This window comes from Lontra canadensis, unplaced genomic scaffold (genome assembly GCF_010015895.1).
Source record: "Lontra canadensis isolate GAN:19392208 unplaced genomic scaffold, GSC_riverotter_1.0 scaffold128, whole genome shotgun sequence".
Taxonomy (NCBI): Eukaryota; Metazoa; Chordata; class Mammalia; order Carnivora; family Mustelidae; genus Lontra; species Lontra canadensis.
The window spans coordinates 3916383-3930720 of record NW_022631122.1 but is presented as its reverse complement, the minus strand read 5'-3'; the positions used below and the strand labels follow the sequence as shown (position 1 = coordinate 3930720).

Below are 14338 nucleotides of genomic sequence, written 5' to 3'. Positions count from 1 at the left end.
AGGAAGCCGTTGTCTCTCTGCGCTGCGGACTCGGCTTTCGATGAAGGTGGGCAGGTGGGGCGGACGCGGGAGGCTCCCCTCCAAATCCGGTTCTGCACGTGTCTACCCAGAACCTGAGCGAGCTCAGGGACTCGCGGGTGGGCGCAGGCAAAGCCACCACCATCACCACCGGCAAAGCAGCCCAAACATCAGCTCAAACATAGCTGAGAGTGAAAGACACTTTCAAGCTGCCATCAAGCTGGGCAGCAGGGGCCAGAAACTCGGGGTCCACAGGGCGTCAGTGGCGAGCAGACGTGAGGGCCCATCTCAGCAGCACCGAGTGCCAGCTCAGGGAACACAGGTGCCTGGCCTACGCTGACACCGAGCAGGAAGGATGCAGCCTTCCCTCCCCGGTGCCATTCCCTCCAGCGGCCCACGGCGAGCGAGACGGTGAGCCCCGGAGGGGGACAGACCCTGCGCTCCATGTGCTTCGAGGAGAACCGTGGCAGGTGTGGCTGTGGCTCGGAGCAGTGTGGACCAAGGCCAGGAAGTAACCTATCTTTTCACTGTTCGGGGGGGGGGGGGGGGGGGGGGGGGGGTACACCGTGGTTCGGAAGATGATTAGCTGGTTTTGTTCTTACGGTCTGCTCCTGCAGGCTAAGAAATTTCTAAGACACAAACAGGTGAATGTAACTCAGGTGACACATTTCTTAACTCAGGCAAGGGAGAAGACATCCCTTGATCCGAGGCGGAGGTGGGGGGTGAGAGGAGGGAAGGAAATGGATTCCCCTTCCCCAACCTTTAACTTTGCTTTGGGCCCTCAAGGCACTTTGACAGACACGGAGGAGCGAGCAGCGCTGTTCTCGTTCTGCACTGACCAGACAGCGGAAACCGTTCGGCTGGTATGCTCACCCCTACAACACACACACACACACACACACACACAATAAATAAGTCTAAGCTAACAATTTTAAACCAGACCTCTTTCAAATAAACTGAAAGATAAATATCTCCACCTGCAAGGCCAGCTTGCAATTCATCAACAAGCACCAAGTTACAGATTTTGTTTTTTTAAAAGGTATGTTCAAGGACCCATGCTCCTGAGAGGCAAAAAGCAGGAAGGGAAGGGCACACGGAAAGCACAGACTTTTCCAGGGTCTCCCCGTGCGGGGAGTATGGAGGCCAGCAGGGAGAAGGGGCTCCGAGGACCTCCAAGAACCGTCCTGCTCTAGCACTGGCAGCGAGCCTCCAGCAATCAGGGATCCCCGCCAGCGCGGGAGACCGAAGGGAAACTAGGCCGCGTCTGGGGCACACCTTCGAGGGGGCGGAGTACAGTAACCAACAGACCTTTAGATTGGAGAAACGTTTCAAGAAATCAAATTCTGCCCTGGCCTCCCGCTATAGAACAAGCACGTTTCCCAGCCACACCGGGGCCAGCGACCTCTCGGGCTGAACTGGTCTAAAGATGATGACGATGACAGAGGGGCCGAACGCCTTCCCCTGAACCAACGGGGGCCACTGTCTTAGTGCACGGGTGGGGACAACCTTGCTGCCCTCGGGATGGTGTCAAGGAGGCTGTGGGTCAGTGACAACCAAAAAGTGTCACCATGTAGGAGTAAGGACGTGGAGACTTCTCTACTTCATCTGTGCCCAGAGTATGTGGGCAAACATCCTGGAAAGCCAGACTATAATTTCTTTGGATTTCATGTTAAAATTATAGATTTTTTTTTTAAATGACAAACACCAAAATGAAGGTGGTATAGATCATATATATACGTACACACACATGCACATATATATATACCTATATATATATATATATGCTTTTTAAACACATCACCCCTTCTCTTACTGGTTTTCACAAACGTTTGCCATCCCTTTTAAAATGAAACATGCAGAAAGGGAGGAGGTGTGCACAGGGCAGGGTGACAGGACCACCTTGGAGGACTAGGAGGGTGTATGAGGCAAGGGCCCACGTGCTCCTGGAGCAGGGCCGGGTGGCACCTCCTGTGCCAAGCGGACCAGGCCTCTGCTACAGACGGCGCCTAATTCTGGCACACCTCACGTGTATATGCAGAAGGGTAACTCTATGTACACAGACCAAGTCCAAACTATCTGCCGTTTGACTGTTGCTTGTGACCCTCAAATAAAAGGTAGAATTTCAGACCTTATTTCCACATTTCTTTCAGCCTCTAGAGATTCCTGACGTGTCTGAAGCCATCGCCTGGACTTCTGGGCCGTCTTCTTTCGGTGTGAGCCGCTGAGCCCGGGTCTGCTGTCCCACCCTGACCTTCGAGATCATTGTCCCTCTGGTCCAGGACGTGGGGCAGCTCTGTGTCCAAGGTAAGAGACCACACCCAGGAACAGGAGGAGAGGTGGGGCTGGGGACCACGGGCCAGGATAGGAGGCAGTGGCCACAGCAGAGGGCAGGGTCAGCAGAAGATCTCTTCACCCTCTGTGGGCACTTCTGACATAGGGCCATCTGGGAAAGGAGAAAACTTCAGAAAAAAACTGCTCTCTTTATTGAACTCCCTCCCCTTCCCCCTCAGCCCGAGTCTTGCAGATGCAGCACATGCTGGCCTGGTGGGCAGTCACCCCCTCCCGCCCACCGGGGCTCCCTGACTGGGTTAGTAGCTCGAGGTCCTCTGACACCCTTCGCTGGTCCACTGGGCCCTTCGACTTGACAAAGCCGTGGACTTCCTATTCACAAACAGGCCCCGAGACAGAAACTTCTCTTTGATCTCCCCCAGAGACGGGAGGGAGCAATCCTGACGAGAAGGAACCGAGGGAGGACTTGGGGAAAGGGCTGCACACGCTGGGAGCCTGGGGGACTGGGATTTGATCACGAGCTCAGTGCGGGCAGCCACGTTCGCTGGTCTTGGTGTCACCTGCGTCACACAGCCACCCGCAGGGCTAACCGGACCTGGGGCAATGCTCACCAAGTACTAGTCCTACTGATGACCGGACTAGACCTACAGAAAAGTGGGGAAGACTTCGGTCTTCACTGCAGTGAGTTTCAGCCCCCAGGCTGGGTAACAGATGCCCCCCACACCGAGACCTGCGCTCTCCCCGCGGCACCCATGTGCACAGAGGGGGTCCGAGATGCCCGCTGAGCCAGCGTTCTTGCCGGGAGCCCCGGCCGCCCTCCGCAGGCAGAGCAAGTGGGCTCGGGGGGACGGCGGTGCAGCTGACACAGCCACATGGCCTGCTCCGTCGAACCCTGTCCTCCGCCCCCCTTCAGGACCCAGGAGCAACGTGGCGGTGGGGAGACCTGACGCGTGTCACTCACCACCGGGCTGAGAGCGGCTGCCTTTGTTCTTCTTTTTCTTCTCCTTCTTATCCTTTGGCTTAGCTAACCCAAACAGGCGGGTGGAGGCGGACGTGGGCACCGGGGTCTGGCTCTGACCCTCTGGGGCTCTGTTTGGCTGGCTGGTGGAACTCAGTATGTGAAAAGGCCCCTTATCTTTGTGTGTCCGAGAGATGCTGTTTCTTTTTGGGGACACTGAGAGTTCCGAGTCCAGGGATCCCGATTTGGCTATGGAAGGTACAGGCGGCAAGGGCGACTCCTCCGGATTCGGAAGGAAGGACGGGATCCGCAGCAGCTTGCTGTGCTGACGTGAAACCTGCGCGTGGTCAAAACAAGAGCTTCTAAGCCAGGGCGGGTGGCAGCCCTAGGGTCCGCTCACTCCACCCTGGCTGAGGTCAGCTGTGGGGGTGGCAGTCAGCCTGGGGTGTACCCACGTCCTTGGATGCCACGGGCCCGTGCCACAGAAAGATCCAGGACTTCTGCCTAGTCCCCACGTGGAACCGGGGACAGTGTGCAGACGTCACCTCTAACCTACTACTGCGGTCGCGTGTCCGCACCACGAAGGATTCATAGCGCCTTGGAGGAGGCAGCCCGGAAAGGAACCCCCATTCCCTGGAGAAAGCTGCTTGGGTGAAGACTGACTTCCCTGCAGGATTACTACAGGGCTGAGGGCGTGGGGGAGCCTGTCCCGTTAGAGGCGGGTGGGGAGCCAGACGTGAAACCCACCTCGGGTGCCGTCCCCTGCACGGCCCTGCGCGGTGACAGGGACGCGGTGGGCTCCACCCGCAGGCGGCTCCCTGCAGACCCTGCACACCGCCGGGGACGAGGACCCTGAGCCGCGCCCCTGGGACACGCTGCCTGAACTTCCTCTTTGGGGGGCAGGTCGGCCCCCCACCCCCACGGCAGCACCGGACGAGCGTCCGCCGTCAGCCGGGTCGGCCACGGGTGCACGGACGCCCACGGACGCCCACGGACGCCCCCGCCTGAAGCTCATCCCCGAGGGGCTTCCCGCGGGAGCAGCCGCCGAGTGAGGCGCACAGCCGGGCCTGCGTGCTCCACCCGCGTCCTCCTGGGGTTCCCCGCCCCCGCCCCCCCCCCGCCCCGCCCTCCCCGCAGGCGCCCGCACCTGCTGGGCGTCGTGCTCCGCCTGCCTCTGGCTGAGCCGCTCAGCGTCGCGCCTCAGCTGCTCCTGCTCCCGCTCCAGCTGCCTCTGCGCGGCGCGCAGCCTCTCCAGGTCGCACTGGTAGGCGCCCTTGCGGAGCTGCAGCTCGTCGCGCTCGCGCTCCAGGTCCTGCTGGCCGCGCTGCACGTCCTGCTCGCGCTGCGCCAGCCGCGCCTCGCGCTCCTGCAGCGCCCGCTCGCGCGCCTCCCACTCGCGCTCGCGCCGCCGCTTCTCCTCCAGGTGCTGCGCCTGCTGCTTCTGCAGGTTGGCCAGGTCCTGGCGCTGCTTCTCCAGGCTGCGCTGCTTCTCCTGCTCCACCAGGGAGCTGGGGCGCGACGAGCTCCGGGTGAGCGCGCGCTCGGCCAGCAGCAGCTTCTGGTCCTCGATGTAGCTGTCCTGCTGCAGCACCACGCCCTGCGGGGGACACGCGGCGGAGGGAGCTGCGACAGGTCCGGCCCCCGCCCCTCCGCGTGCAGGTGCGTCCGGTCCAGGGCTCCGCTCCAACCTTGGAGTCAGGAGCACCCCTCCCCCCCCAAACTGAGCCCAAAGTAACGTCAACTGTGGGGGGACCCGGAGCCTCGTTACACTTAGTCACATGCTGCTGACCCTGCCCGGGGTGGGGGCTGTGTGCGCTCTGGAGGAGGGAGGAAGTAGGCACTGGATCAGGTACAGCTCGGAGAAAGGAAGTGGGCACAATTTGAGGATAATTCCCAGAAAGTGCCAAGTAGCAGTTACTTTGGGGAGGACTTCCCACACCACAAACTACACCGAGATGGAAACTCACAATCACGCTAAAGAACGCACCCAACCAGGCAGCACGTCAGGCTTTGCCCCAAGGCTACAGCACCTATTCATGGAATCTCCCAGGCCAGTTCACCCATCATTCATCAATTCTATCTTCCGAGGCCAAAGACACTGGAAGCACCGCACGTTGTACCCTTTCTCATCATAACAGCCCGTCGTGTCTCGACCGAGGGCCCCATTTACCCACGAGCTGCCCGCAGACCTCGAAGGTCCCGGCCAACACTACCCTTCCAGCTTCTCTGGACACGAGGGAGGGAGGGAGGAGAGAGAGGCCCGTACCTGCAGCGCGCTGAGGAGCTCGTGGAGGTGGACGACACTCTGGACGACCTGCTGCGAAAGCAAGCAACGGAAACAGCCCTCAGGACGGAGTCTCCGAACCCACCACCCCGCCGCGCGGCAGGAGCCAACCCCCAACCCACGGCAAGGGGCCGCGTCTCGAAAGGAGTATTTCCGGACTGAGCGCACCAGAGAGAGTAAGCGGGTACGGATGGCCCAGGGACCCAAAACAAGGTCAAGCGAATGGGACAACGGTGCAGGGGGGCCATCAGCATGCAGCCAGGACGTGATAAGGCTCCAGCTCTCTAAGATGACTGGCGCAAAAATGACGTGTAATGGGACAGAAAGCCCAGAGCAAATCACAAGAATTCAGCATCTAAGGAGCTAGGTCCTAAATCGACGGGGAAGGAAAGGATATTTGACAAATTGCTCTGAGAAAATGGGCTGACTCTTTGGGAAAAATTAAGTTGGGATCCTGGCTCACACAAAACCTATTCAAACAGATTAAAATGTTAAGTGTAAAAAAAGAACCGTAAGAGAGTTGTAAGAAAACATGAGACTGTCTCTTCTGATCGTGAAACAGAGAAGGTTTCTCGAAGAAGCAAGGCAAGCAACCCCAGTGCGCCTTCATGGCCCCTGTGTGAAATGTAAAATTAAAATATAAAATGCAGACACACTTTGAACAGAAAGCCACAAGAAAAACCCCTTCACTTAAAAAAAGGCTCCCATAGTCCAATGAGAAACGAGTGCCCTAGGAAGAAAAAAGGCAACACAAACCAGCAACTGGCAAAGGAAGAAATATAAGTGGCTAATTCTATGACCTATGAAAAATGATTTACCTTTCTTCGAAAGCAAAGAGATGGAAAGTAAGCTACCACATGCACTTACGAAACCAGCAAAACAGCAGTTAAAAAATGGATCGTTCGCAATGCCAGGAAAAGCAAGAATGGTCCTGTGCAGAGGGAAGGGGCGCGTGCCACACACACGCCTTTCTCGAGCAGCGCCACACGGAGCTGTTCTTGGTGCATCAAATCCCCCGCGAAACTGCAGGGGAAGTAAAACCACGGCAGCCACAGAGCACCACGCAGCCCTTACAGCGCAGGCTTGTGCACACGGGCGCTGGGGAGGTGCTTCTAACGTGTTAGGAGGAAAAAAGGACACGATGCTGCAGGGGGTACAGGTGTGAACGATACGTTAAAGCTATTTCGGTACTATTCACACGCACACAGACTTAGACACATAAATATACGTTGTGTAGAAGAAAAGGATGGAAATATAAACACCCAGCATTTAACAATACCTATTTCTTGGGGGTGGACTTATTTTACTCATTTTTTTTGTTGTTTCTGAACATGTTCCTTTTATGATACAGCTGGCCCCTGAACAACGCTGGGCTTGCGGCGCCGGATCCCTTGCACGGTAGAAAACCCGCTTATAATTTCTGACTCTCCAAAAACTTTACAAATAGTCTACACTGTTGCCCTGAAGTCTTACCCATAACACAGTCGATTAACACATACCTTTATATGGTATGTGTTCTATAGGCTATATTCTTATAAAAGTAGGCTAGAGAAGAGAATGTTACTAATGTTACTAAAAACGATCATAAGGAAAACATTTATAGCACTGCACTCTATTTATTAAAAAAACTTGCATATCAGAAATGGACCCGGGGAGTTCAAACCCATGTTATTCAAGAATCAACTGTACTTAGAACGAAACACCAAAAACTTACTATGCTTAGTTCTTCTGAGAACACACTTTTTACCCTCTTTTCAGTTTCTTCTTAATAAAAGAGGTCACCAAAGACCAGCAGACTGTGGCTGGGCGTCCGCAGTGTTACCCGCACTGGAATGCCTGAAAAGCCGTGGTCCGGTACTTTCTTACCCGACCCTTGTCATGAAATACGGGGGGGGGGGGCCGGGGAAGTCACCGAACAGAAAAATACGGGTGAAATTTCATTTGAGCAGCAGACAGAGCAATGGTATGTGTGAGAGTAAGTGGATTTGGTTTAAGGCAAACACACTGAGGGGCCAGTGTATACACTGCCATGCCAACCAATGGAAAATATCTCCTGCGTCTTAGCGGGGACAAGGGGAAAAAGTTCCCTTTAATTTAAAATTTTAAAACAATCTCCTCAGGGCCTTATGATATTATGTTAGAAGCAAGAAGGAACAAGAGCATCCTGACAGGCCCCACAAACCCAGTGTCACGTATTAAGTACACACACACCGAGCATGCCCTGAGTCACGCCAGTCTGGAGAGGGTGGCGGTGTGGGAATGGGATTTGCTGGTGGAGCAAGGAGCGGGGACCCGAGTGGGAACACGAGCGGGAGAGGCACAGTACCCCGACAGGGTCAGCAGACCTGAACCGAGGAAGGGGAGGGAGACGCCCCCAGAGACAGCTCTCCAACAAAAGGGACACCATGGCTGTTTTCAGAGGGACACCATGGCTGTTTTCAAAGTGACACATAGTGAGTGAAAAGCAGAGCTCAGAGAAGAAAACACAGTTTGAGTCCTGGCAGGATAGGATATGACCACGCAGAGTGACCCACAAGTTGAGGTGCCATGGTCCACACCTGTGGCTTCTGGTGCCAGGCAAGCAGCCGTGGCAGCGCGTGTTCCCAGAAAGCAAGAGGCCTGCTTCTTGAGGACGGAGAAGCCGAGGCCATGTTAGTAGGCCACGGTCTGGCGCGCTTCCAGGATGATGCCCAGGGCTCAGGCAAACAGCAAGGTAAGGAAAGTGGCGACCCCACCACTAAGTGTACAAATGGAAGCCAGGAGTCAGCTTGTTCCTAACAGCAAAAGACAGACGAGCATTCCCAGCCTAGCAATTATGACAAAATCCTATTCTTAGACATAGTTCGTAATGCCCTTACCTCACTGTTTCTTTTAAGCATAAATACCAGGTTAGCATTTCCACCCTATAAAACAAAAACATGAATTAAAAAAAAAAAAAGATCCTGAGGCAAAAATAATGTTCAATATGTGTCTCGATTATGCTTGGGCTTCCCATTTTCGTTCTTTTCCACCGCAGCTTCCCGCTGCAGGGTAACAAAGGTTTGAGGCAGGACTTAGCTGAAGCCCCTAGAAAGGTCAGGCCGGTGTGGGCCGCTGACCTGGAGCTCCTGCCGCTCAGGCCGCGGGCAGCGAGGAGCGTAGCACGAGGCTCTGAGCCCGAGGGGCCTAACGGCCAGGATCACGGGACTCTCTAATTGTAGGGTTTGTTTCAAAATGTGCTTTCCTCCTGAAGTAGGAAATGACAGCAAGTCAGATCCAAAACAAGATCCAAGGGGACTAACTGCAAAGATTATGGATGTAGAGGTTTTAGAAAAATACCTTTTTCAGACCGCTGTCCGACTCGGTTCTCCTCAGATCCTGGCCGTCCTCTCCCTCTTCCTTCTCACCTCCTGAAATAAGCAAAAAAAAAAAAAAAAAATTTTTTTTTTAAAGTTGTGAAACAGATTAGCCAAGAAAAAAATACAATATCTGCAGCTTAGGGATATGGTACTCCTGCATCTTATTAATGCCAAAAAGGGGGAAGCCACCTGGGGGCAGCTAAGTGATAATTAAGAATTTTATGGCCACAGAGGAATCAGAAGCAGAAAGGGGAAAATGAGTATCATTACTCCTTTGTCACAACTTAGCTGAGGTCCCAGGAAATTGTTTTTCATTTACTAAAAACAAATGTGACACGGAGAGAGGTTCTTGAGTGCTTTAGCAGTGAGCTACTCAATGAGCTTTTGCTAAAACTTCTACTGACTGGAACAGGGGAGAGGCAGCTACCAGAACAGGATTTCATTTTTGGTTGTATGAGATAGTCGGGGATCACCTATAGGAGTATGGGTTCCAAATCACTTACTGTTTTTGTTTTTTGTTTTTTAAAGTAAGCCCTAGGGCCCAATGTGGGCCTTGAACTCTCGACCTTGAGATCAAGAGTCACATGCTCTATGGATGAAGCCAGCCAGGGGCCCGTAAATCATTTACCTTTTGAAGCGTTCATCTGATGGCTGTCAAATCCTCCAAAGGTCTCTGCTCTCCGGGGCAAGGAGACAGGACCCACCATGCCTTCCTGCTCAACAGGGCTACTGACCGCCGGCCCCAGCGTGCCTCCCAGGCTTCCACTCACCAAACCTTGAAGGATCTCCACTGGAAAAAAGGAAACATGCTCAAGTCACATTTCATCTTCCACTTAGAAAATCTCAGGGTATTACACAAGATATATAGGAAGCACGATCAGACAATTCCAGAGTGACTAGGGACTTCCTTTGCTCAGAGAAAGGTCTCAGCTCAGGATATGTGTTGTAGCTGGATTCTACTGGGAATTCACAGACGAAGCCTTCGGCCTTATTTACACAGGGTCTAGGAAATTCGAAAGGGCACGAGGAAGACAAAGGAATTTACTGGAAGGGGCATGGCCTTCTAGAGTCATACCCAAAGTGGCCAAAAAGAATTCCCTAGTAAGTAAGATGGGCCAATCTGAGAGCAGCCCTAAAGCTGGCAGGGTTCTTCCCCCTGGTACAATGAGTTCAAGGGACCAGAGAAGTCAAGGGTCGGAATTCTCAGATCTGACCAGCGAGGCCTCTTTTCTAGAGCTGGGTCCCCCAGAAAGAAAAAAGTGCTAAAAGTGGAATAAAGCTTAAGCTGGAGAGAAGCCAGAGAGGAGGTCCAGATGGAATGAAGGAGGGAAAGAGAGGCAGGGAATCAAGTAGACGAAGCCACTGTATTTAAAAAAAAAAAACCACACTCCACGGAAACAATCAAGAGTCCTGTGAAGTGAGAAAAGATATCTATACCTAAAAACTTAGGAAGCTTATTTCACGTAAAAATGAGCAACTGGGTGGGGGGGGGGTAGGGCGCGCCTGGGTGGCTCAATGGGTTAAGCCTCTGCCTTCAGCTCTGGTCATGATCCCAGGGTTCTGAGATTGAGCCCCACATCGGGCTCTCTGCTCAGCAGGGAGCCTGCTTCACCCCTCTCTGCTGGCCTCTCTGCCTACTTGTGATCTTTGTCAAATAAATAAATAAAATCTTAAAAAAAAAAAACCCAAAAACGAGCAACTGGGAAACATCCAAGTCAAATCCCACACAACGCTAAAGAGAAAGCAAGCGAGGGAAAGAACAAGGGGCATGACTCCCCGCGTGGGCTAACAGCATCTCAGGGACACGTGTCCATGAAGTGGACGGGCTACTTACTGCAAGGAGCGGACACAGCCATGGAGGAACCCAGGGCAGAATCGGGAAACACAGACACCCAGAAGTGGAAACAAAGAGAAATGGTCATTTGAGAGAGGGAAACTAGAGCACAAGAGCAAAACCAACCCAACAGAAAATGACTTACCAGAAGGTGGAAGGAAGAATACTTGAGCATGAAAAAGATGGAAGGGATACAAAGTGTGAAGAGAGCAACACGTGTGGAGGACAGAGGGGGTCCGGCATGTGGATAGCGGGAGTTCTTGAAGAAGAGAATCAAAACAAGGGCAGAGCAAAAACACTAAAAGCTGTAATTTAAGAATACTTTGCTGAAATTGCAAAACCGTGAGCCTGAGAACATTGACCCAGAACAGCCCCAACAGAAGGCGTATGCCGGTCAAAGGTCAAAATACCTGAATTCGAGAAAGTAGCTCTCGGGGCGCCTAGGCAGAAAGCACGGGACTTACAAGGGGAGAACCGAGATTACGATCGCACACGGACAGCTGCTTTACGCCAGGAGAAAAAGCAAGAACGTTATGTAAGAGCAACCAAGACACCTGAGGGAAGAAAATGTGAACCGAGCATCTCCGATCCCGCAGAGTAGACTTGCGAGCTCTCCACGGTACAAATTACTACCTGTGCAAGGACCCAGGGCGCGGTGTTCTCACGAGCCCTTCCCGGAACAGCTACTGAAGGAGGAGCCTCAGACACCCAAAATGACAAGCGTAATGAAAAGTCCAGCAGCAGTGACCAGGCCTACTGCCAGGACTGTGGTCTTAAAAAACAAGAGTTCCTTAGAGAAAGGACCCTAGATCTGGGGCAGAAAACAAGGTGAGTCTAGAACATCTTGATATACCAAAGAGCACTGAAGCTCTCAGAGACTCCTGGGGTCCTGTCAGAAGCACCTGGAAGCCAAACGAAGAAGCGCTGGTTGGCAAATCGCGAACATTCCCAGAGTTTAGTACGGATCAAGTAGTGACTTGAAAACCATCAAACAGGTTTAAATTCTTGAGTCTGTAATAACATCTAAAACATACGGGTTACCTTCAGAGGGTGACCCCAGATCAGTTCACTATCCTGATAATTGGTAAATAAAGGGGAAAAAAAAATCAAGGGTTTATCGTTTTATCTTCCTTTTCCTGCATGCCACAAAGGAGACAGCTAGCTAGCTACCTTGTGCCTCTGGTAAAGGAGCCCGCCCCGCAAGGACACAGCTTACCCCGGGGATCAAGCCTGAGCGATAAAACCTCTCAATCAGGCTGTGGATCTGAAGGAAGTCGCGGACAGAAGAAGAGAACGCTCGCGTGAATAAAAGTTGGACTCTGAGAGACACTCTAGGTCAAAAAGCTCCAAATCTTCAAAGATAAATTATGTGGAAGAGAAAGGGCTGGTGGAGAGGCCTGGAAGTTAGGAATCTGAAAGGTCAATGAAAAACAAGCAAGACCATAGTGCCTACAAACAGGCCTTCAGCCATCGATCGGTATGGAAACGTGGAAGTCACAGCACCTGTTCCTTTTCGGAAGCAGGGAGGGAGCTTTGATGGGGACAGACCGTGTGGAAGGGCTTTGGGGTCTGGCCACATTCTATTTCTGGACCTGGGTGGCGGTTACAAGGATGTTCCCCTGATGATAATCTACTACACAAAATATCTGTCTTGGATTGTTTTCTGTATCTGTACTTTATTTTACAACGGAAAAGTAAAATCTGGTAGGTAATGTTAGTGCATGAGGCACTTTGGGAAGAGATTAAGAGGGGCAATTACCCTCATTTATTGCACTTTTCATTAAAGGTCCTCCTTTGAGAGCTTCTTCTGTGTTGGAGCGGAAGAGGATCCGAGAGCTGTGTGTTGAGGAGCAATCCTCCGGCAAGGGGGTGCTACACTCGGTCATGTCTCGGAAAATCATCTCCTTCTCTTCCAGGAGGAGGAGGATCTGCTGGTCCTTCTGCTGGAGTTGCTCTGCAGGGAGGATGGAGAAAAGGTCTGGTGACGCAAGTGTTCAGGAAGAGATGACCGGGACACGAGTGCCACCTTGTGGTCATTGGTGGGACAACAGAGAACGCAGCTCCACCCCAGTCCCCCTTTCCACCGCAATGACACCTTCCATCCAGCGTCTTTCTAGACAAAACCAGAATTTGACATAAGCAACCTGCATACCGTTTCCACTCCCCTACCTCCTGTTTACTTCTCAACCCACTCTTTTCTGCATCTTTTAAAGATTTTATCCAACTATCTATCTGTCTATCTGGACAGTGCGTGTGCAGGGGGAGGGGTAGAGGGAGAGGAACAGGAAGAATCTGTGTGCGGAACATGACACCGGACACGGGACTTGATCTCATGACCTGAGCTGAAATCAAGAATTGGACGCTTATTGGACTGAGCCCCCCAGGCGCCCCTCCTCTGCCCGCCCCCCACCTGGAGGGCATCACTGGTTCTCTTCCCACCGTCTGCGATGGAGCGATACCTGGGCTTCCTCTCAGCTCCATCCTGGCCGGCCTCCTGCACCTCACAGAAGTCTTTCCAGGGATTTGCCCTCTCCGGGCTTCGGGGACTTCCCATGGGCTGGAACTCACGCAGAGCAGCCCGCATCCTGCCTGCCTTTCTGAGCGCCAGATCGAGAGTCCCGCCGGCCTGTGGCTGGCTCTACTTAGACGCCTCATCCTCCGCTTGTCAGAAAGCCCTTTGCTCCATTCTTGCCGTCCCCATCCTTCCTCCAGCGTGTGATCCCTTCCTCAGCCTCCAACACCCCCTTCAGCCTCCCTCCGGGCCAGCTGAGGACAGGGGAGGGCTTCTGTCTGTCTCCCTGCTCTGTCCTGCGCCATCCATGCCTCTCCCCTGAGCCACCCAGCTGGGCTTTCCACTCCCAGTGGCTTCCCCACTCCCTCAAGCAATCTGCCCCCTGGCTTCAGTGCCAACAAAGACAATTTCAGTTGAAGCTTTGCTCCACAAACTGTATCATTCCCTTGTTGCCCTTCAAGCCCTGGTGCTTTTGCAGCTAAATTCCACCTGCTGGCCCTGACCACCCCTACCCCCCTAGACACTGCGCACACTCAAGTCCTCTTTCACTCTTCACCTGACTGCTGCTCTTGTCTGGTGCAAGGGACTGCTTCAGGCTCAGCTCGTGCGTCAGCTCCACAGGCAGGATTAGGTCCCGCGTCCTTTACACGTGCCCGCAGTCTCGTCCTGTCATTTCTGTCCGTCCCCCTTGCTAAAGGGGACTCCCCGACGGCACGGACGCTGCTTTAGGAATCTCTTGCGCCCCCAGCACTTAGCAGTATACCTGGCCGGGGGCTTCATGCCCGTGAAAAGGAAGTTTCCATCCCTGCCATACTAATCACGGGCCAATCAATCAGGTGCAAATCTGGTTTCAGCCTAAATCTCCCTCCTGTCCCCCCACCTCCCAAACACTGTCACTGCTTTGTCCAGCTTGAAGGACTAACCACACTCCTCGGGTGCTTCCATTAATTTGACTCTGGGACTTATTTCTACCCGAAGCCCAGTCCTTACTTCGGAACATTCGATAAGCGCTGGCAAAGAGAGGGGAGCCCTCGCCCTGCTGTTTAGCAAGCAGGGAGAAGAGTCCTCTGCCCGGTTCCACGTATGTGACCCTGGACCATGTGGC

At 53.4% G+C, this 14338-nt stretch overlaps 1 protein-coding gene across 11 annotated transcripts in view; it reads right to left on the bottom strand.

Moving 5' to 3' along the window:
- Positions 1-1792: 1792 nt before the first annotated feature.
- Positions 1793-14338, bottom strand: part of AKAP13 (A-kinase anchoring protein 13) — a 313801-nt gene continuing 301255 nt past the window's right edge. For 10 of the 11 annotated variants that reach the window (XM_032842356.1, XM_032842357.1, XM_032842361.1 and 7 more), the window contains 8 exons: positions 12481-12675; positions 9516-9677; positions 8868-8938; positions 8408-8452; positions 5532-5582; positions 4413-4862; positions 3269-3602; positions 1793-2461 (listed from right to left, as the gene is read on the bottom strand). In XM_032842356.1, the coding sequence (XP_032698247.1) occupies positions 2412-2461; positions 3269-3602; positions 4413-4862; positions 5532-5582; positions 8408-8452; positions 8868-8938; positions 9516-9677; positions 12481-12675 (1358 nt within the window). In that variant the 3' untranslated portion in view covers positions 1793-2411. The remainder of the gene's footprint in view (positions 2462-3268; positions 3603-4412; positions 4863-5531; positions 5583-8407; positions 8453-8867; positions 8939-9515; positions 9678-12480; positions 12676-14338) is intronic. The other variant, XM_032842358.1, reaches the window with a different exon arrangement.